Source organism: Xenopus tropicalis, chromosome 7 (genome assembly GCF_000004195.4).
Source record: "Xenopus tropicalis strain Nigerian chromosome 7, UCB_Xtro_10.0, whole genome shotgun sequence".
Classification (NCBI taxonomy): Eukaryota; Metazoa; Chordata; class Amphibia; order Anura; family Pipidae; genus Xenopus; species Xenopus tropicalis.
In genome coordinates this window covers 78,564,589-78,586,685 of record NC_030683.2, presented here as the reverse complement: position 1 = coordinate 78,586,685, position 22,097 = coordinate 78,564,589, and the positions used below count along the sequence as shown (strand labels likewise).

Below are 22,097 nucleotides of genomic sequence, written 5' to 3'. Positions count from 1 at the left end.
GTATTATGGTCCAGCAGTCAGATGCCAGTTGAATCCGCATTAGACTCTTTAGCGGATTAAGGAACTGCAGCGCCATTCCATGTGGGATAGCAACGGTCCCTAGAGTCATTAAATATTAATAGCAGCAATAGAGATGGGCAGGAAAAGCTGTATAATATCCTTCTCTCTGTTAGCACAAGCTCACTGCTCTGAAATAATGTTTCCTTATATAAAGCTATTGATTGAGCCTTGGCTGCCATCCTTACACTTGAGTCTTTTACAAAGTATCTTGAGCAGCTTTACAAGGGAGTTTAATTGTAAGGCATGTGCTCGTTTTGTTTGTGGCACAAAGCTACATCATGGAAACCTTTAAAGGAAATGTAAACCTTCCTTAAACCTGACAACACACATGCTAGCTTACCAAAGCAGACATCTGAAACTTAATTACAGATGCAAGAGGCTTCTATACTTGTGTTTGTGTCCCTGCCATCACTTTTTCAGTTATCGCATTGCTATCTAATGTATTTAAATGCCCACTTAATGTTTGCACTTAAAGGGATAAGTAATCTTTTTTTTTTTAAATGCCCTAAAAAGTCTCTCAACATCCCCCAGAATAGTATACCTTTTTCCCAGTATTCAGACTTATGTGGTAACTACAGTAAATTACAAGCAGCCGAGTGCAGCCCTTTCAGCTACTTCCTACAGAAAAGAAAATGGGCGGAGCTTCATGCTAGACTAGGAAGTATCTGGAATGAGCTACTTATGCTGTAGAAACCAAATGAGACTGAATGCAGCGGGGAGGAATGTTATTTTGTTGAAATGCATACATTTAATTATTATTTTTATAGCTTATTTAATAAACCATCAGAATGGTGATAAAGCATTGTATAGATGTTCAGAACATGTTTGCTGCCTTCAGCAACAATGATATGAAAAAAGGAAACAGTTGTAAACTAGTGACCCTTTTCGCTTCGTCAAAAATTTGCGACAATTTTTACTCTTGACGAGTAAGACAATTCTTTTTGGTGCAAGACAATTCTTTTGACCCGGGACAATATGTTTAATGTGCGGCAATTCATTGTGATGCAGGCGACAATTTTTGTATGCCGCAAATCCATGCCTGGCGAATTTTTTTGTCCATCACTATTGTAAACTAGTGATAAGCAAATTTTTTTTCTGCAGGCATGGATTCACAGCGAATTTCCGCATTTCACCATTGCCAAATTGTTTTGTGAAACTTCAAGAAAAAAATTTGTTGTGTGTCAAAAAGGTTGCGGTCACGTCAATATAGACAAAAAATTGGCTTGACAAACGCGTTTTGCAGATTTTTTTTTTTTTTTGCCCACTGAAAGTCAATGAGTGACATTTGATTGTTTGAGGACTCCGCCCACTATTACTAACTTTGAACCACAAATACCCAGTGACTAAATTTGCAAAGTTTAACAACATTAGAATTAATACTTAAATAATGGTATCAGTTTAAATATAAACCAATGAAATTTAATGGGTGGAAATGGATTGGCTGTTGGTGGCTCCGGCCACTTTTCCCTAACCTTTAACCTTCTTCCCCAAATGACCAGCTGTGAAAAGTTAAATGTGAGAATGGCAACAGTTAAAATGTCCCCACTGAAATAAATTAAAGAAATGTGATTGGCTGTTGGTGGCTCCGTCTATTTTTTTTAACCCTGAATACATGACTGACTGTGCAAAATTTGGGAACCCTGGAATAAATATTGTGAGAAAGGCAGCATTTTAAACTTAACTTAAAATCAATAGGTGAAGTCTGATTGGCTGTTGGCGGCTCCACCCTGACCCCCATTGAAAGTCAATAGGTAAAATCTGATTGGCTGTTGGTGGCTCCACCAACTTTCTAACTCTAAACTGCTGTTACCTGGTGACTAGCGCTGCAAAGTTTCAATTTCCTCATTAAAGTTAATGGGTGGAATTTGGGTCATCCAAGAAATGTCGCTGTTTCATTCGGGGTGACCCCATGATAATGTTATTCAAGTTTGGGGGGTGTAGCTTCAAAGCTGTAAGAGCGGCAGAAGTTTGAAAATCTTCCCTGTCAAAGTCAATGGGAGCGGCGCCACAAAAAGACGGGGACGGGATCGCTTAGAAAAGCACAAACAACCTGCTCCGCTATAGGGTAAAGAAGTGTGGAGAGTTTGGGTGCTGTACCCCTAAAACTGTAGGAGGAGTAGCGTTTAGAAAATGGGGGGTTAAGAAGAAGAAAAAGCGGAAGAATAAGCTGAAGTCGAAGAACAGTATGTTGGGTTTTTTAACCCAACATAATGACTCTTGTTGATGTTTGATTGCAATGTGATATCAGCAAAACAGAACTGTATAACAATTCTATAAGGTTTTTATCTTTAATAAAGCTTTTTTGAAATTTTATCCACTGTGGAGTCTGACGAGTGCATGCTGTTTTGTGCTGTATAACAATTTCTCTACATTAGATAAAGGCAAAGTGAATAGCGTAGCTCTGTTTATTAGGATTTTCCAACTTTTGTTAAAGAACTACTACTCCATTTCCTTATATACATTATTCTGCTATGTTACCTCTTCTATATCGTTGAGTTTTTGTTATGATTAGATTAGCTTTAGAATTACAGATCTACATGTTTAGTTCCCATAAAAGAAAAGTCATTTAGTTATATCTTAATCTTGTAGCCATCCATGCATATCTGTCGTTGGAGTGTGCCTCTGCCAGCCATTATTAATAAAGAAGGCTCCATTAGTGATCATTATACATGATATTTTGGGAATGACACATATAACAAACTGACAGCTGCATCATTAGGGGACGGTCATTATTCATTTGCTGGAAGAGCTTTTATCAAAAGAACGTGGCTTTTGTATTACAACCATAACATTATCAGTTTAGGAAAGTATTTTATTGTAAGAACTGCAATGCTGTCAACAGAATATGATTATTTAACAAATACAGGTATGGGACCTGTTATTCAGAATGCTTGGGACCTCAGGTTTTCCAGACACTGACCAATGAACCCTGGCCACAGGACTTGCAAAAATATTTGCATTTTCTATTAATGTTTGTAGTCTACTTATTTAGGGTTGCTCATCTGTTCTGTTTTGCATGCCCAACTGATACATTCGAGAAGTATTTGCTTTTCTAAGCAGTTATTTCAGTTGATGGCAAGTGTCCCTTATATTTGCATACAGACAAAATCTTAGTCATCCCTCCTCATGAAACATGCACAGGCTGAGCAGTGTTCATCATAGCTACCCTTGCCAAATATGCCCCAACAATAAGTCATCACTCACAGGTCCCTTCCTCTAGACATGGCTGCCAAATTATTCACTAACTGGGCCTGTTCAACATTTTATGCATAACCCCAAAAATGGAAATAGAACTCAAGAACCACATGTATATAGAAGTGCTTTGGACGTACAATGAGGAACATACGTATTTGAACACCCTGCAAGTTCTCCCACTTATAAATCATGGAGGGGTCTGAAATTGTAGGTGCATTGTAGGTGCATTCCCACTGTGAGAGACAGCATTTAAAAAAAAAAATTCAGGAAATCACATTGTATGATTTTTAAAGAATGTATTTGTATTGCACTGCTGCACATACAGTAAGTATTTGAACACCTGGCAATCAGCAAGATTTCTGGCTCTCAAAGACCTGTTACTCTGCCTTTAAATAGCCCACCTCTACTCCACTCATACAATATGATTTCCTGAATTTTTTTTTAAATGCTGTCTCTCACAGTGGGAATGCACCTACAGTGTGAATTTCAGACCCCTCCATGATTTCTAAGTGGGAGAACTTGCAAAATCGCAGGGTGTTCAAATACTTATGTTCCTCACTGTACTTTGAATACGTCATTTGGTCAAATACACAAATACTGAGATATTGTAAAAAAGCAACTGCATTGTAATGAAATTGCAATAATTAAAGTTTGGTAAATCCCTGAAATGAAAGAATAAAAAAAAAGATCCAAAAAAATGCATGCACTACAGACAAAGGAGATAGAGGCTGATTCTGCTTATCTCCATCTCTTCTGTCCAGTCTAATTACATTGAACTGTTTTATAGAATGTGAATTAAACATAACCAAAGAAATAAGAGCAATACATTATAGAGAAGACAGCGATAAATTGATTTAATGAGTTACTCAGGCCACAGCACTATCTCTCACAGAGCAGCATGACTGAGACACTGAGACTTTGCAGATTTACACATTTGCTGTTTTGCTGGGAATTTGTCCCCTTCTCTCTCTGTCTGAGGTTTTGGTGACAGCTCTGCGTGACCAGGGTGACAATGATACTCTGTAAAAGGAATTCTGAATTGAGCACTATGGAAGGACTGTGCAATTCTTAGAGAGAAAAGGGATTTAACTGCAGATAGTTAAAAAGAAACTTCACCCAACCTGGCCTTATTTTAACCCCTGATTGCTGGTGAGATCTCCACAAATATTTAGGGTGAAGACACATGGAGCTACTAGTAGCAGCTACTTGTCACAACTACAAAAACAGATAATGCAGATAATTTACTATTAATTGTCTCTAACTGTCTTTTAGCAGAGGCAATTCTCAGTACTGTCTATGGCAGCGTATTTTCTGGAGTTCAGTAGCCATGACTAGTGATGAGCTAATCTGTCCCATTTCGTTTCGAAAAATTGGGGAATCTTTAAAAAGATCTGTGAATCGATGAGACAAATTTTTTTGACATGGGGCAATTTTACCCCAAAGTTGCCTCACAAAGACACTTCTGCGTCTTTGGAAAACCGAACTGATGCATATGCCATCCCACCGGCAATTTACATTCTTGCTGGTGGGATGGCATGTCAGGGAGTGTAGTCGCCTGCAATAGCGAAAGTTTATTGTGGGTGAGTAATATCCCTGTGTGCCACTGCCCTTAAGCATTTATAAGCTGTATTTAATTATTTGTACACCCTCTCCCTATCCTGGGGCTTTGTGACATTACATTGTGTCACAGTTGGTGTTGGTTGTTCCAAAGTCCCTACTTGGGAACCATAACTCAAAAACAGCTTGACTCTTACTGGAAGCTCCCAGTGTGGGCAGCCATGTTGTGACACTAAAGGGCTTATTTATCAATTTTCGAGTTTGTGAATTCGAGAGTTCTTTTCTAATTCAAACAAACTCATATTTTTAACAAAATCTGAATACTTACTTATTTATTAATATGGAAAACTTGTTCGAATAAAAAAACTTGAATACCTTGAATTTTCAAGTTTACAAGAACTCAAAAATCAAAATACGGCTTGACTTTGCCTAGACAACTCCCATTGACTTCTAAATGAACTTTCAAGCATTTAGCTGCCAAATTTTTACATTCAAATTTTTGATTTTTTTTTTTGCATAAATAATAAACATTCAATTTTTTAAGCCATAACTCGAATTTCAGCGCAAAGAACTCGAATTGTGAAAAAAAAAATCGAATTTGATTGTTGATTAATAATCCCCCAAGCATAGTGTCCTAGCCCTGGATCATTATGCACATCATGTCACGTGCAAGCACATTACGAGTGAGCTGAGGACTCAGGTTTCTCTGTCAATCCCTTTAAAACCCTGCCACATACATGCTAATCTCTGTATCAGACCCTGTAGTTACCTTTCTTCAGCACCCTCTAAAGAAGGATAGAAGCACCTCAAAGCGGCCCTTCTCGTATCTGCTATTTGATTGTTAGGTTCCACAGTCAGTTATATTGTAATGGCTGCAGAGCATGCCCCACCATAAGCCCATAAGCATGCCTTGGCCTATATTTGAGTCACCATATTTAGAATTGTATTATTCTGTTATTGCATAATTCTTTGTACTCTTATATTATTATTGGAGTTAGTATGTAGCATGGTGTGAAAACTGAAACTTGAACTAAGTACAATAGAAACGTTAGGAGAAATCATTCCAAATGCATTCTATTTATAGTAATTACATTTTTAAATTGCTTGCACATTTTCAGAAATGTCAGGTCAATCCACTACTGAATGATGGTTTCAACCAGACATGTACTGCAGCCTCGGGTCTAAATATGGTTACAGAACTCCTCAGCACTTGTACAGGTCTTGTACAATGCACAGAAGCTTGTACATTGTAAGAGCTACTATAACCCCTACTTTAAAATGAAAATATATTAGTACTTTGCCTGTGGCTTTTTGCCTTGTTATAGCCACAGAACGCTTCTAATCCTAATATGTTTATAGGTTTCCATAGAAACAAAGTGTTCTGGTATTAAACCCCAGATAGACTATATAAAATTATTTATATATATATATATATATATATATATATATATATATATATTATTGTGGCATTGTCCTGTGATAGCCTCTTAATGGGCGAATGTAGCTTTTATGTACAAATACTTTTTAAATGAAGTACCTCTTAATCCCTGAATTTAAGTCTTAGGAAAGCCCCTATTTTTTACAATTTTACCAGGGCACCACAAAGGTTAACCAATCATATATCAATAGTGCCTGGAGGCTTATTGGTCTAAAGTGGAAGCAATGGGTAAAACCTAAACATGATAATATATGGGCAAACTGGGTCTATATCTATCCTACCAATCCCACCTAAAAAGTAAATTCCATATAGGTTAACACTCCCCCTTTTTATAGAGCCTTATATTAAGTACAAAGCTTGGACTAGAGCCTTGAATCATGGTCCTTTTTGTTTATTTTTAATTAGGGGATGAAACCGGAGAACTTTATATTATGTAATGTATGCATTTTTCATCTGTAAAAGTTATTTCTGCCGTGACTCAATTGCATTTTGTAGCACTTTCTCATGACTCATTCCATTATGTGTTATGTTATTCTGTTTTACATCTTTTCATTTATGTCTCTTTAACTATACCTAAAAAAAACAAAATATACAGATAAAAACAAAAAAACAACCCTTTTCTCTCTTATGAATGTAACATGAAGGTCAGTCCTGCTAGTTCTTGGGGGCCATTCACTCCAAACTAATGGTGGATGTACATGGGCAGATTTAAACTGCTGATTTAAGTCCTTTAGGCCAATTCTGCAGCTTAACCGCCCATGTATGGGCCCCCCGAACAATATCTAGGCAAAAATTGGCCAGGTGTTGATCGGTCAGGTTTGATTTTTCCATAGGCCCGGGGACTGTATCGGCTCATTGATGCAGTCCTTGGTCCAACGGCTTCTATACATATCATTGTAACTCGATTGTTTGGCTCGAGCAAATTAGCCTGATATTGTTATTGCCTACCTTAGATGGGCATATCGGGAGAAGATATGCTTGTTTGGTGACCTTAAGCCAAGTAGGAAGAATGGATTTTAGTAACCATGCTTTGCCATTCAAATTAAAATATAATGACTTTTCAATGCCTAAAACGTCTTTTAAAAAATTATTTTGAAAAAATGAATCTGGCACTAAGAAGGACTGAACAATTCAACTATAGAAATGAGGACTGTGTAGCCAAACATTCTGAATTATAAAAATGAGAAGATACTGTGCAACCAGTGGGATGGAGCCTGAAGGATAATGATCACTTGAAGTGGAGTTTGCAGTCAGGACTCAAGAGTTTTAAGCAGAGGAGGGGGCACTAACTCCAGCTAAATACAAGAAAGGATTAATGGAATCCTTCCTGTTAAGTAATTAACAGACGGATTGAAGTATTTTAACACCTAATTTAAAACGTGAGCCTAAGTGAATTGTTTAATTAAGCTTATCAGTGTGAGTCCGGACCTGCCTCCCTGACAATAGAGCCCTTTCTTTATCCTCTTTAAAAATGTCAGACAAAAACACTGCCAAATAAGCATGTGCTGAGACATCCCGCTAACTCAAACCAACCATAAAATTCTACTGATGGCTCTAAGTTTGCTTGTGAATGCCGAACATTTGCCATTAACTCTCTCCCTGCCAAGACAAACCACAAAATCAATTTTTCTCCCACCTTCGCTACAGTTCTCCAATCCATCTAGAAATAGGACATGTCTGAGCTGGCATATGCTTGATAAATAATTTCCTTACATTTGATTGAGGCAGGAAGAGAATAATTATCATTTTTCATGGCTCACTTTGCAGTGGCTGGCAGATCGGTCTTAATTTTCCTTTCCGTAAATGATGATCTTAATAAATATTCCACAACTGTATTATTTAACAGAAACCACCCAGTTTTGTTTGCATGATCCTATATTTACTGTACTGTGCATTTTTTGCAACAATCTGCAGAAATCAGTTAAACAAATACACTTTTATTAATATGGATAAAGCCATGCCAAACATTTCAAGTCCTATGTGTCAGTTGTCCTTCAATATTTAGCTTTGCTCCAGTTCTAGAAAACATGGTACTAAACATGGTACTTTGATTTGTTCCTCCCTGACTACATTGTACAAAAATGTGGAACTTAAGGTGCTTTCTCATGCTCAAGCTTCCTCCTTTGTGAGGCAATGTCCTCTGTTCTTTCAATTACTTCTATCTGTGTTGATTTATTTTTCTGTTCTTTCTGCTCTACCAACCTCATGTAAGAAACACATAAAACCTCCTGAGAACATTTGACATGCTGACACCGATCTTGTCACACTTAGATTTTAGAAAGTTCAGCAGAACAACCTTTATTTGAGTACCAAGGCCAGCAATCCAATACAAGAAAACATATGTGCACCTTTGTACCTCTGAGGGTCTGTGTAGGCAGCATTAGTGCTTACTGATATCATGTCCCTTTGTTATGAAAAAGCTTGGTTTATTCCTCTGCATTTGGATCCATAATGCTAAGAACTATGTGGGCATCAAACGAAAACCTGATGGGATTTCCTTTTTTTCTGTCCCACTGATTACTGTTTACATAGGAAAATCAATAGGACTATTGTAATTGTGCTGTGAGTGCATAATAGGCAGTAGGGGGAAAAAAAGTGGTTGATTTATGAGAATTTAGTGATGTGTTTGGCATTTTCGAACCAAGCAGAATTAACGTGAGACCAACCCTTTTGTGAGAACTTGTTGTTATGTTTAGCATATCTGAATTAAGCAAAAATAGCGATTGCAGATATTGTATTTCAATGGTTTGTTTGTCATTTCTTAACCAAGCCTAAAATTTAAATAGTTTGGGGGATTATTCTTCTGTTTTAGACATGATGAAGACATTTCACAACAGTTATGAAGCTGTTCCATACAAATACTTTTGTCTGAATCCCAACTCTAAGTCCTACACAATAATGGAAAACAGCACATCAATGGAAAAGATTTACATCTTTTTTTTAGTTATCTTTTGATCCAGAGGGGGATAAACTGTGCATTTGCTGTGTTTGTTTCCCCATTAATTCCATACAGTTGCAGTACATGTGCTCCCTTGTTTTCCACTAAAATTACAACTTTAACCTTCAACAAGGAATGACGTTTATTTCCTGCCTTTTTGGTTACCCTGGTATTTAAAGAGTGGTATAGGGGTCATATGGAGGGGGGTTGGTTGCCATGCAACAGGGCAATCCTCAGCCTGGGATTCAAAATAGGCTGTGGCATTCAAAATAGGCTGTGGAATTTCAAGTACACAGAGGACCAAACAGCTCCCCCACTGGCCCAATTAATAGTGATTATAGTGTCTATGGCATCTTACAGCAACCCCTCTGGCATTTACCAGAATCAACAGATAGTAAGATTCAAATGTATAATAATTTTACTCATGACTTTTCTCATGCTTGATTAAAATTATTCTATCATTATGCTTTGTATAACTATTATTTCACCTTCCTGTCTTTCCCTCACAGTCTGTCTAATCTTCATTTAAATCTATGTCAATTTAACACAATAAGAAAAATTTGTGATATCACCCAGTGATCTGGGTCAATTTATTGTGCTACTTTGCAGGGCTATATGACCAAGGAGCCAGCAGCCTGTGGCTCTCTACAACACATTGTAGTCAGCAGTCAGAGACTGGTCCATTGTAACTCTTTGAACATAAACAATTGTCTGTAAATTGTATGGCACCAAAACTTTCTTACAAATTGATTCTCTCTTTCACAGCTGCGATTCTGGATGATCCCATGGAATGCAGCAGAGGAGAGAGGCTGTCCATAACATTGGCCAAGAACCGTATTAACCGGGCACCAGAACGGCAAGGCAAAGCAAGACTAGAGGTGGACATTTTTGAGCTACTGAAAGACAGCGAGTATGAGACTGCAGAAACCAGTATGTATTTTGCCTAAATATTAAAAATCAAATCTGAAGACGTACAAAATAATAATAATAATCTTGTGCTTTTAAAGTTTTAATTATGTTCTTGCCCTTAAGTGGCTTTATGCCACACATTCTACAGTTACAGTGGTACTTTATAGAACCAGCTTGGAAACCAGACAATTAACAAAGCTGTTTTTTATATAATTGTTTGGCAATGTATTTATATACATTAATGTATATAATGTTAAATGACAAATAATTGAATAATTAACAAATAAAGAGTAGTAGTTTTCTTCTACAAAGTATTTCAAAAAGACAATAAACCCTATGCCAACCCAACAACCATCATCTTCTTCAGTAGAACTTGTACTTGTAACTTTTGTGAAACAACACTCTGGTATTTAAAGAGATGGTGCAACTTGTGATACTATAGACTTCTTACAGCAACTAATGCATTGACAGCTTGTAGCAATAAATATAACATGCTACACAACACCGTTGAGCCCTGTAGTATACATAAAGACATGGTGCAATTTAGTACTGGATCATTGCTTCAATAAATGTAAGTTACATACAATGCACATACTTCACTGACACATGAAGTGCCTGCTTCCCAAACCTCCGGTTCTGTACCTTAACTTTCTTTTAGGGGTGTGCCAGAAGGGACAACATATGGCTGCAAAGAATGCAACAAGCTAATTGTAGTAAATTTGTGTGGGGCCTGCAAATATTCATTCAAGTTGTATATTTGTTAACTGTTCAAAAACTGTGTTTTTGTGTCTTCTTAAAAGTTCAAGCCTCTTGCCATTCCTGTCTTAGTATTCAATAGAACAGCAGTTAAGCCAATGTTTTGCATACCTCAGTTTTCCTCTTTTCATGTTGTACCTTTAAAGGAACAGTAACACCAAAAAATGAAAGTCTTTTAAAGTAATTAAAATATAATGTACAGTTGCCCTGCGCTGGTAAAACTGGTAAGTTTGCAACAGAAACGCTACTATAGTTTATATAAATGAGCTGCTATGTCAACACGAGGGCAGCCATTGAAGCTGGGAAAAAGGAGAAAAGGCACAGGTTACATAGCGGATAACAGATAAGCTTTGTAGAATATAATGGGGTTTTATCTGTTATCTGCTAAGTAACCTGTGCCTTTTCTCCTGTAAATGGCTGCCCCCGTGGCTACACAGAAGCTTTATTTATATAAACTATAGTAGTCTTTCTAAGGAAAACACACCAGTTGTACCAGTACAGGGAAGCATTACATTATATAGTAATTACTTTTATACACTTTCATTTTTTGGTGTTACTGTCCCTTTAACTTCTCTGTGTAGACAGGTGGCATATCCCATAGTTAATTTCCCTAATGGGACTTGGACAGTAATAAGAAAGTAGACTTTAGTCACTTTTAATTATTATTAATTAATGCCTATATCAGGCAACTGCATAACCAGTAATTTGTCTTTTTTTTTCTTTATTCAAGTGTGCCAGATTCTGCCTAAGGGTGTTTTGGGTGTATTGGGCCCATCTTACAGCCCTTCATCGAGTTCCATCATAAGCAACATCTGTGGGGAGAAGGAGGTCAGACCACCCTTGTTGATTGTTACAGATTTGTAACTGTGTTTTGCTTTGCTTAAATTCTACAAACCTGCCTATGGCACCCTTGAACCCTTAAAATGTTGTTGAATTTTGAATATGACCATAACATTGACAGCTGAAGGCTGTTAGGGTTCTTGGAGTCGTCCGGTGATAGCTTAAGGGCCTCAGTTTGTCCAACAGTGTTCTTTATTATGCATCACATTTACCAGCAGTATCATTCCTCTTGACTAAGCTCCTTATAACTATTGATTCCTATGCAATACATTCCTTTTCCAGTAATTTAGCTGATTTTTAGCTGATTCTGCTATTTTTGATATACCACTTACATTTTTTGTTGTGGAATGTGTGTTGCAGAGCTGCAATGGTTTCTAGTTATCAAATGAGACAATATACACTGATGGTTTTCTGAACAGTTGTATTCAGTACAGGGGAATACATGATAATATATTTTATTCTATACCTCTGTACAGTCTAGTAGCAAATGTAGTTTGGTCTTTTTACTATGGCTAAAATGAGAAAATCCCATCTTTCTCTATTTTAGACTGGCCTGGCCCCTATAAAGTCATACATTACCCCTTGCCCACTTGACTTCTTGTAAAATGATTATAACATATAAGGCCTATGGCAGTTGACCAGCAGACAGTGCAAGCTTTAATAATACAAAACCTGTAATCTGTTTGAACAACATGTTCATATAAGCTAAGAAAGAAATAAACATCACTTTATCAGTAAAGAAGAAATAAATATCACTTCAGCTTCATATATCCATAAGTCAACCACAAGTGAAAAATAAAAAGAATGCAAATATTTGCCTTTTATATACCCCAAGTCCATGAAGAATGACACTTTCTTATTTTTTTAATGGTCTTCTTTTAGGTACCACATATAAAAGTCTCTACTGAAGAATTCCTAAGATTTCAGTACCAGAGATTTACTACTTTGAACCTTCATCCCAGCAACACTGACATTAGTGCGGCTGTAGCAACTCTGCTCCGGTTTTTCAACAGCACCACTGCCTGTCTCATCTGTGCTAAGGCAGAGTGTAAGTAACAGCTATGTAGCACCTACTGCACCAATGCCAACTATTGACACAAAGAAACAACAAGTCAATTTTGCTGCCACATTAAAACAGAGAAGGACATTAAGCTAGTACATTTGGTGGGTTATAAAGATGATATAGTGATTATCAAATGGGACCAAAATGGGAACTGCATGACAGTTCAGTATAGCACTCTGAAACACCCCACTCTGCTTTACTTAGATATTACAGCATTAGGAATGTGAGAATTGTGTCAACCGTATGATTAAAAAACTGTATGACAAAAAAAAGATGATTTAGATAAGGGAGAAAAAAGGTTTTAAAGGTATACTGTCATGGGAAAACATGTTTTTTTTCCCATTAATAGAGCTTCTCCAGCAGAATCCTGCATTGAAATCCATTTTTCAAAAACGCAAACTGATTTTTCTATATTTAATTTTGAAATTTCACATGGGCCTAGCCATATTCTTCATTTCCTAGGGTGCTACAGCCATGTGACCTGATAAACTTCAGTCACACTTTACTGCTGAGCTGCAAGTTGGAGTGATATCACCCCGCCCCCAACCAGAAGCCAGTCAGCAGAACAATGGGAAGGTAGCAAGATAGCAGCTCCCAGTAGATATCAGAATAGCACTTAATATTAAGAAACCCAAGTCCATCTTGGGACTCCTCCAGTTACATGGGAGTAGGAGAAACAATATGTTACCTGAAAGCAGTTCTAATGTGTAGTGCTGACTCCTTCTGAAAGCTCAGGCTCAGGCACAATGCACTAAGATGACTGCCTACACACCAATATTACAGCTAAAAATACTTTTCTTGGTTTAAGAATACAATTTTAAATGGTAAAGTGAATTGTTTACTAAGTAAACAGTGTAATTTAGAAATAAGAAGTACACCATAAAAATCATTTCCCATTGTCAAGACAATGGGAAAGGAGGTTAGAATATTAAAATACTATGTGGGTGGGGAGAGAGAGGCATTTCCCTACAAGCTCATCAGACGTGTAAATTCTTAGTTCAAAGTAGAGGCTCAGCCAGCTGAAGAGAATAGATTAATAAAGAGTATTCTTATAATGTCAGATAGCTAAAATTAGACCTAAACTTATGTATTGTCCCTTGGGATTATCCTCAATAACGATCAGTACAATAAATAATATTTGCATGGTCACAGGCCAAATATACTATGATAAAAGTGCTGAATATATTATGGCTTCATCCTTTTGGGCTGATAATAACGTGATGTAAGTTGACCAGATATTATTTTCCCACTGCACAAAACAGCTTGTTCAAATATTTCACTTAAAACAAAGCAGTGTTACTACTGTATGCTTTAAAAGGTTCATATGCAAAGCAAAATGATTCTGTGTTTCAACTATGGATGCACCGAATCCCGTATTCGGTTTGGGATTCGGGTCGAATCCAGCCTTTTTTTTATGGAATCAGTTTCAGCCGAATCCACGGTCCCGACCGAACCAAATCAGAATCCTAATTAGCATAAATTAGCATATGCTAATTAGCATTCGCAACGGGTTACAATTTGGGGGGGGGATTTTTAGCCCTTTTCACCCTTCACATATGCTAATTAATATTCGGTTCGGGATTTGGCAGAATCCATCAGGGTGGGTTCGGGGGTTCAGCAGAACCCAAAAAAGTGGGTTCGGTGCATCCCTAGTTTCAACATATTGTAGTATAAATTTGAATAAACCAAAAGTGATTCACATACATCTAAAAGAAACTTGCTCACTAGGATCATCCAGAATGCCTGTGGGGAGTGAGCCAGGAACTGGGAATGACAGGGCCGTGATTGGGCTAGAAAGGAGGGAACTAGGGATAAGGGTGTTGTAGTTTCCTGGGTTGCTGTGGGGATAGGAAGAGATGCCTTCAGAGGACATGTTCCTCTGAAGACAACTTCGGGCGGCTGCGTCAACAGCAACGCGTATGCCATCCCACCAGCAATTTACATTCTAGCCAGTGGGATCGCATTGCGGGGAAATTAGTCGCCTGCGACAACGGAGATTTGTTACGGCGCAACTAATCTCCCCGTGTACCACTGCCCTAAAAGAGGAAGGAAGTTAAAGGAGTGTTATCTTTTATCTTAAACTGCTTCCGCCTGCCCTCCCCAGAACAAGGTGGGTAGCGGTGTAGGGGGGAGGTATTAAATTGATGTAGCAGTGTATGAGTAAAGAAGTAAAGCCACGCCTATGAAGGACAGCAGGCGGGCCCCTCACTCTTGGGTACAATTGTTTGCAGCCTTCAGCGGCTATCAGATGTTACAAAAGTTAATAGTTAAATATTATATAAATGTGATTGTAAATTGCCCTACACTTAAATCTTGTTGGTGTATGTTGGTTGACATTTACTTGATTTAATAAACAAGCTGTGGCCTTTTCATCCAAGATATCATATGTGGTTTGGTTTATTATTTTAAGGAAATGGGGAAGAGCTTGGTGTTGTTGGGAGGGGCCTGTCAAACTGATGCTGCCCCTTCAAGTAACTTGAGCTCTGTCTGTTGGTGAAGTATATGGGCCCAATGACATTAATGTGTATTTTCACATTCTTTTTAAAAGTAGTCAAAGGTATCAGTTCTAGAGGGGGATTATAGTTCTACTTATTATGTCAGTTACAGAAACAGGCAGAGACAATGTGGGGCAACACTAGTGTTCCAAAGATTATGAGACAAGGATGCACCTTCTGGAGGAGTTTGAAACATTTACGTGAGGAGAACTCAACAGAGAACTAAAAGCTGAGAAGTAGTAGTGCACAGCTGATATATACAGATTATTTGTTTCAGACCACATTGTGTGTATATCCAAGGCTTTCATAACATCCCCTTGAACACACACACACTGTAGGGTTGATTCACTAAAGTGCGATAACACTTATTGCATGCTTTTTTGCGTTAAAATAGACGCAAAAAACCCCACACGATTCGCTAAAGTATTATCACATGCGTTAAGTCGCATATCGCATGCGTTAATTAGCGTGCAACCGAATGTGTTAATTTTACCGCATTGCGGTAATTAGCATGCAGAAATAATACTAACGCATGATTCACAAACACTTAGACGCACTAAATATCGCATTAGTCTGTGCGAAAATTAACACCTACTTGGAGCAGGCGGTAATTATAGAAAAGTACAGTTCATTAGCTTTTTGCAACACAATATGGACTTTGCAGTGTGATTTATTCAAGTCTGTGTTGGCCCTAGAGTGATGCAGCCTCCAGTTTGCAGGGAAATGGTCATTTTAAAAAAAAGTTTTTTCGTGTGCGCGAAAAGTAGCACGCTGTGTTAATTAGCGCACGTTGGGTCAAAAACCCCACAAAAACAGTCTTCGCGACTTAAATAACGCGAACAGTGTCGCGTCTAAATTAACGCAAATATCCTTTTAGTGAATTATGCATTAAGACATGAAAAATAAGACGGGATAAAATTTTTAATAAATAACGCTCGTTTTAACGCACCTTAGCGAATCAGCCCTTGTGTCTCTACATCTTGTTTGTCCTAGTAAACGGAACAAGTTTTAATCCAGCTATCCTGTTAGGTTATTTACAACTTTTTTGCTAATCATTACTCCATATATTTATAGAAAACTTTCCTGGTAAAATATCTTTCCTTTGGTCCTGGAATATCTTTGATAATAGCATTTCCTCTCCATCCTACCCTCCAAGCTATACACATTATTCATTCTTTCTTAATAATATTTACTGCATCACTTTTTTTGCCCTCCCTTGCATTACCTCTAATTCTATTAGAGCATACATCTTAAGATTCAGGCACCAGGACTAAAATCAGTATTCTAAATGTGTCTAATATGGGATTTATAATGTGACATTCAGATCTTTTTCTTATGCAAACAAGAATCAGGCTAGCTTTCTTTACTGGTGTTCTGCACTGTGTCCTTATGATCTTTTTTGGCCTTTAACCACACTTGAAGGTCAGAATAGCTTGGCATTGTTATATGCAGTAGCAGTATATACGAGGTGTTCTGAAAATAAGCAGGAGGAGTATGCATCTGTATTTTACTTAATCTAAAATTATTCAGCATCCCTTTTCATTATATCCTGGCCTTACTGCAGCTTTTATCAGCTCAGTTTGACAACTCTAAATAGATTAAAAAATGTTTCACTGATGTGGTAAATTATTTCTGTCATATTCTCTGCAGGTCTGTTGAACCTGGAGAAGTTGCTCCGTCAGTTTCTCATCTCCAAGGATTGTTTGTCAGTGAGGATGCTTGATGATACCTGGGATCCTACTCCGCTTTTGAAGGAGATCCGAGATGACAAGACCAGCACTATCATTGTCCATGCCAATGCTTCAATGTCGCACACAATTCTGATGAAGGTACACGTATGTCAGTGCATTATATCTGCAACAATATGAATAAATTGAGCTGTGTACATGTTTATGTAAATTGGAGCTGAACAAAAAGTGGAGCAAATCTAGACCTTAACAAACAAGATCTCTGTATTAAAAAAAAAAGAAATTGTTTCTGCTGAGGTTAAACTTAGTAGTGTATATATTAAAAGCGACAAACTGACCTTGTTTGAAAATGATTGACAACAATGCTAAAACAATGACATATCTGACAGGAGCACAGCCATATCTGAACACTATTCTAATAACAATAACACATTAATCAAGTCTGGGGGTAACACATGGCAGAACAGCAACATGAAATGCCTTCTCTGTACCTAAAGGTCAGAACAGGTACCTAGGAGCAATGATTGCATCTCAGCTAATGTGGAACGCTGAAATGCCCACTGTTAGTAATGATAAGAAGATGAATTTTTCACTAGTGTTCCCCCTTGAAAATGAGTTCACAGAGGGAGACAAGTCTTTGAGGAGCCCTTGAGCTTGGTGCTCAGTCTGACTTCCCATCTGATCTGTGGCAGTTTCTCGGGGGAATAGATTCCATTATTAACCTTAGCCTGGGAAAAACTGTATAATTCCATAGAAGCAACAGTAGGAAAGCAGATTTTATTTCCTCTGTGAGGTCTAAATTGGGAGGTCTAGCCTTATTTCTATGAACCTGTTACTATAGAAACTATCTTAGCTCTAAATGTAATGCTGCCTTTCTGTCAGAGAAGTGTGCTTTTTAACTCCTGGCTATAATGTAACCAGGGGAGTGTAAGCTCCTCAGGGCAGGAGTCATTTAGTAAACTTTATAAAGGGGTTTTCCCTTGTTTGTAGTCCTGAGTGCCATTTGCTTTTTTGTTGCTACAGGAGTCATTTAGTGAAATACAATTAAAGAATTCCCTATTTTGTGCATTCTGATACTTTATGGCGTCTGGTCTTTTCACACCTGAATGGTATGGGATTAATCAGCTAATGCAAAAAAAGAATGTTTTAACGAGAAAGAGAGTTGTTTAACGAGCAAAATCATGATATGGAGCAGAGGCAGAGAGTGGCTAAAATAACTGTTTGTTATAGTTAAGCAAGTGAATAAAATGATTTGTGCTCTACAGATGTTACAATACATGTTCTAAAGTATTTTCTCATTGTTTAAACAACATGTATATAACAAACTCTCACACTATCTAACATCTAACTCCCTACTTGACATTTTAGTCTGGCTTCCGCCCCCACCACTCTACAGAAACTGCCCTCACTAAAGTAGTTCCTTCAGTGTCTCCCATTCTCTCAGTTGGGGTACCTCAAGGCTCTGTTCTTGGACCCCTTCTATTTTCAATCTACACCACTGGTCTGGGTCAGCTAATCAGCTCCTTTGGATTTCACTAACATTTATATGCAGATGATACCCAAATTTACCTCTCTTCCCCAGACCTGCCCTCACTCCTAGCTCGTGTCTCCAACTGTCTAACTGCAATTTCTGCATTCATGTCCTCTCGCCACCTAAAAATCAACATGAACAAAACTGAGCTGGTTATCTTCCCACCTTCCAACTCTGTTTCCCTGGAACCCCAGTTCCACAAGCTCGCTGTCTAGGAGTCACATTTGACTCGGCTCTCTCTTTCACTCCCCACATTCAAACACTCTGTAAATCCTATCAGTTCCACCTCAAAAACTTTGCACACATTCGACCTTTCCTCGCTCATGAGACTGCCAAAATTCTCATCCACGCCCTTGTCATATCTCACAGACTACTGCAACTCACTGCTCTGTGGGCTTCCCCTGTATAAACTGACCCCACTCCAATCCATCATGAACAGTGCTGCCAGGCTTATACACCTCTCCTCCCGCTCCACAAGTGCCGCCCCTCTCTGCCAATCCTTGCACTGGCTACCTGTCATGTACAGGATTCAGTTCAAGATTCTTGTACTCACTTTCAAAGCGCTGCGTACATTGATGGCGCTATATAAATAATAATAATTAGAGGAGAGGTATAGGGTCACCTCCCTTCATCTTTGTGCTGTTATAGGCATAATCATTATAATCAGGCAATGTTCTTTGGTTGGCTTCTTCTTTTATTGGGATAGAGACAATAAATGGGGTAGAGGAGAGGGTTAAATTGAATAATATACATATTATCTTGTTTATGGATTAGGGCTTGGAATAGTGAAATGATACTTCTTTTATGCCTGTACAGTAAAAGACAATGGAGCCACTAAATGGTAAAAAATAAAGCAGATTGTTAACTAAACCATAACAATAACTTACAAGTCTTTATATATTCTTGGTATAATTCCATTAAAATGGCATACTTCTAATTCAAAGGCATACTATTTACAGTCAGCACCCAGGCCTCCCCCATTTCGGACATCACTACACTATTACAGTTCGGGCTACAGGTATTTAATTTGTGCAGGAAAAAACAATGCAGTGACATACCAGTGACATATTACATTTTAAGTCAGGGAACATTATATGAGAACAGTAAGAGCATTTATTCCTTGCCACAACTGTAAATAATTTTGCTCTCACGGTCTGGAAAACACTGTAGTCCTTATGTGCCATCATACTGCATGCACATCTGTGTCTCTTAGTAATATTAAAATTGTTTTAAAACCAAATTATCTCAATTTTACCTTGCAAAGCCCTATCCTTTGCAGGATTCAAAGATAACATTTTAAGATCTCAGAAATGGGACTAAGTAAGTAAGTGAATGCCCTAACTGCATAAACCACAACGGTCAAACTGGGCTCAGAAGCACATAGCCGTAGCTTAGCTAATTAGCTTATTATGAAAAACGCAACTATACGGTTAGTTTAATTCAGTGAACATGAAGTAGTGTGTTAAAACCAAGTTACTGGAATGTCACCTTGCAAATGCCACATCATTTGATCTCTGTCTCTGGCATTAAAGATTATATTTTAAGATCTCAGAGCTGGCACTAAGTAAGCCATTTGTCCTTACAGTAAAAACCACATAGCCAAATTGACCTCAGCCTTCCATATCTGTAACCTACCTAATTGTACTAGAAACATGGCTAAAAGAATAGTTTAATTTAGTGAATATAAAATAGTATATAGCAATTCTACAAATAATCCATTTAGCCTTATTATAATTTCTGGAAGACATGGGTTTTCTCAGTTGTGCTTTATCAATTTCAAGGCTTTTCAAGCACATGGAACAAAGACTGTTCTAATTTTTACCATAAGTCATTTTTATATTCCATTTATACGGAAAGAATTTTCAGAATCCTCTTGTTCCCATTGCTAAAGCATATCAGAATTTTCCTTTTTGAGTTTTGTCTAAATTATTTACACACACATTTATTCTCATGATTCCCGTTGCACTTGACCTCTTTGGATGTGAAAGCGATATATTTAATACAACTACAATGTACATTGTTTTAAAGCTCTTTAGAAAAGTGACTCCCATCTAATAAACAATTGAAAGCAGTAAAACGTGTCTACCCTTTACATTTTATGTATCCCTGTTTCCTTGTCCTTAATTTTACATCGTTTTGATCTTTTGAAGGTGCAGAGTCTCCAATTACACAACTAGGCTGAAAAAAAATTCAGGGAAGGGTGTCCAATTAAACAGCTAACTTATGAGTTCTATACCATGGGTTCTAGAGTTATGCTGATATATTATGTACTCTGTGTGACAAACCCATATTGCTGTGAGACTGTGCCACCATTAAAATCAGTGCTCTAGAACATAGTAAATGCAGAAAAATCAGAGGCCTGTAATATTAATATTTCTCAGAGAATCCACAATCATGCCCCATATTTTTGTACCATTTATATCTGTTTGATTGTATTACTGATACAAAGCTTCTAGTGATGAGTGAAAAATTGTGAAACTGCTGAAAAATTTGTGAAATGTTAAAAAAAACCTGTGAAAACAAAAGACAAATTTTTCTTCCATGCAACGTTTTTTCTTCTGTGCATCAAATCTTCAAATGCATTAGGTGCATTAAGTCAATGGGTATTTTTTCTCAGGAATTTTTTTGTCGCAGAATTTTTGACACCGTTTCGCAAAAAATTTCGCCGATCGCAAAATATGGAATTTAGCCACAAATCCTTGCCTGCCGAAAAAAATACACTGATCACTAAGAACCTCCAAGTAAACAGCTGCTAGATACAAAAAACTTCAGCCTATACTACTGTATGTATTGTTTTACTTTTAATAAATGAAGCATGTGTTATGTTGTATTTTTATTCATATTTACTTTCACATATTACTTTTCTTTACAAAGGGTTTATGTGACTTACACTTCTCACTTTGCTCAATATTTTAACAGGCAAATCAATAATAATCATTTTGATGTCAACTTGTGATGTGCATTCAATATTATATTGTATTAATTCTGTTTGGTGATTTCATTTCATTTCGCCATTGGCGAACTGTTTTGTGAAACTTTAGCGAAAATTCACAGTGAAAAAATTTGTTGCACCTCAAAACAGGCATGGTTGTGTCAAATTGGGCATGGTCACATAAAAATAGGCGTGGTCGTGTCAAAATGGGTGCAGTCGCATAAAAATTGGTGAGGTCGTGGCAAAATAGACATATTGCGTAAAAAAATAGACGTGGGTGACAAAAAAAAAGACACGCGACATAAAAGTTGTGTGATAAACATGTTTCCATGATTTTTCGCCATTTCGCTACTTTTTCGGGACATCACTATAAATGAACAATATACTCTCAAATATAAGACATTTTGGTATCAGTAGAAAAAAATATTTGTATGTTTTTTATATTAAGGAAAGGAGATACAATAAGCCAATGAAATACATTTCAGGGAGAAGAATTCTAATTCCCATAGCCACGGATGCGTTGTATGCAAATAATCAGTGACAACTTAGAAAAGATGCAGCTATCTCTAGGTACACTGGGTGCTTGGGATGCAGCTTGCCTGTTGGTTAGCAAGAACATGGGAGACAGGAGGAAGAAACATTATGAGAGAAGTGCATATTTTACATAATGTGTCAGTGGAAGGTAAGCCTCAGTG

The 22,097-nt window shown here is 37.5% G+C and overlaps 1 protein-coding gene across 2 annotated transcripts in view; it reads left to right on the top strand.

The window, feature by feature from the left end:
- grik4 (glutamate receptor, ionotropic, kainate 4) overlaps positions 1-22,097 on the top strand; it is a 339,069-nt gene that overhangs the window by 198,841 nt on the left and 118,131 nt on the right. For both annotated transcript variants that reach the window (XM_031906130.1, XM_004916121.4), the window contains exons 3-6: positions 9,954-10,118; positions 11,584-11,681; positions 12,576-12,741; positions 16,902-17,080. In XM_031906130.1, the coding sequence (XP_031761990.1) occupies positions 9,954-10,118; positions 11,584-11,681; positions 12,576-12,741; positions 16,902-17,080 (608 nt within the window). The remainder of the gene's footprint in view (positions 1-9,953; positions 10,119-11,583; positions 11,682-12,575; positions 12,742-16,901; positions 17,081-22,097) is intronic.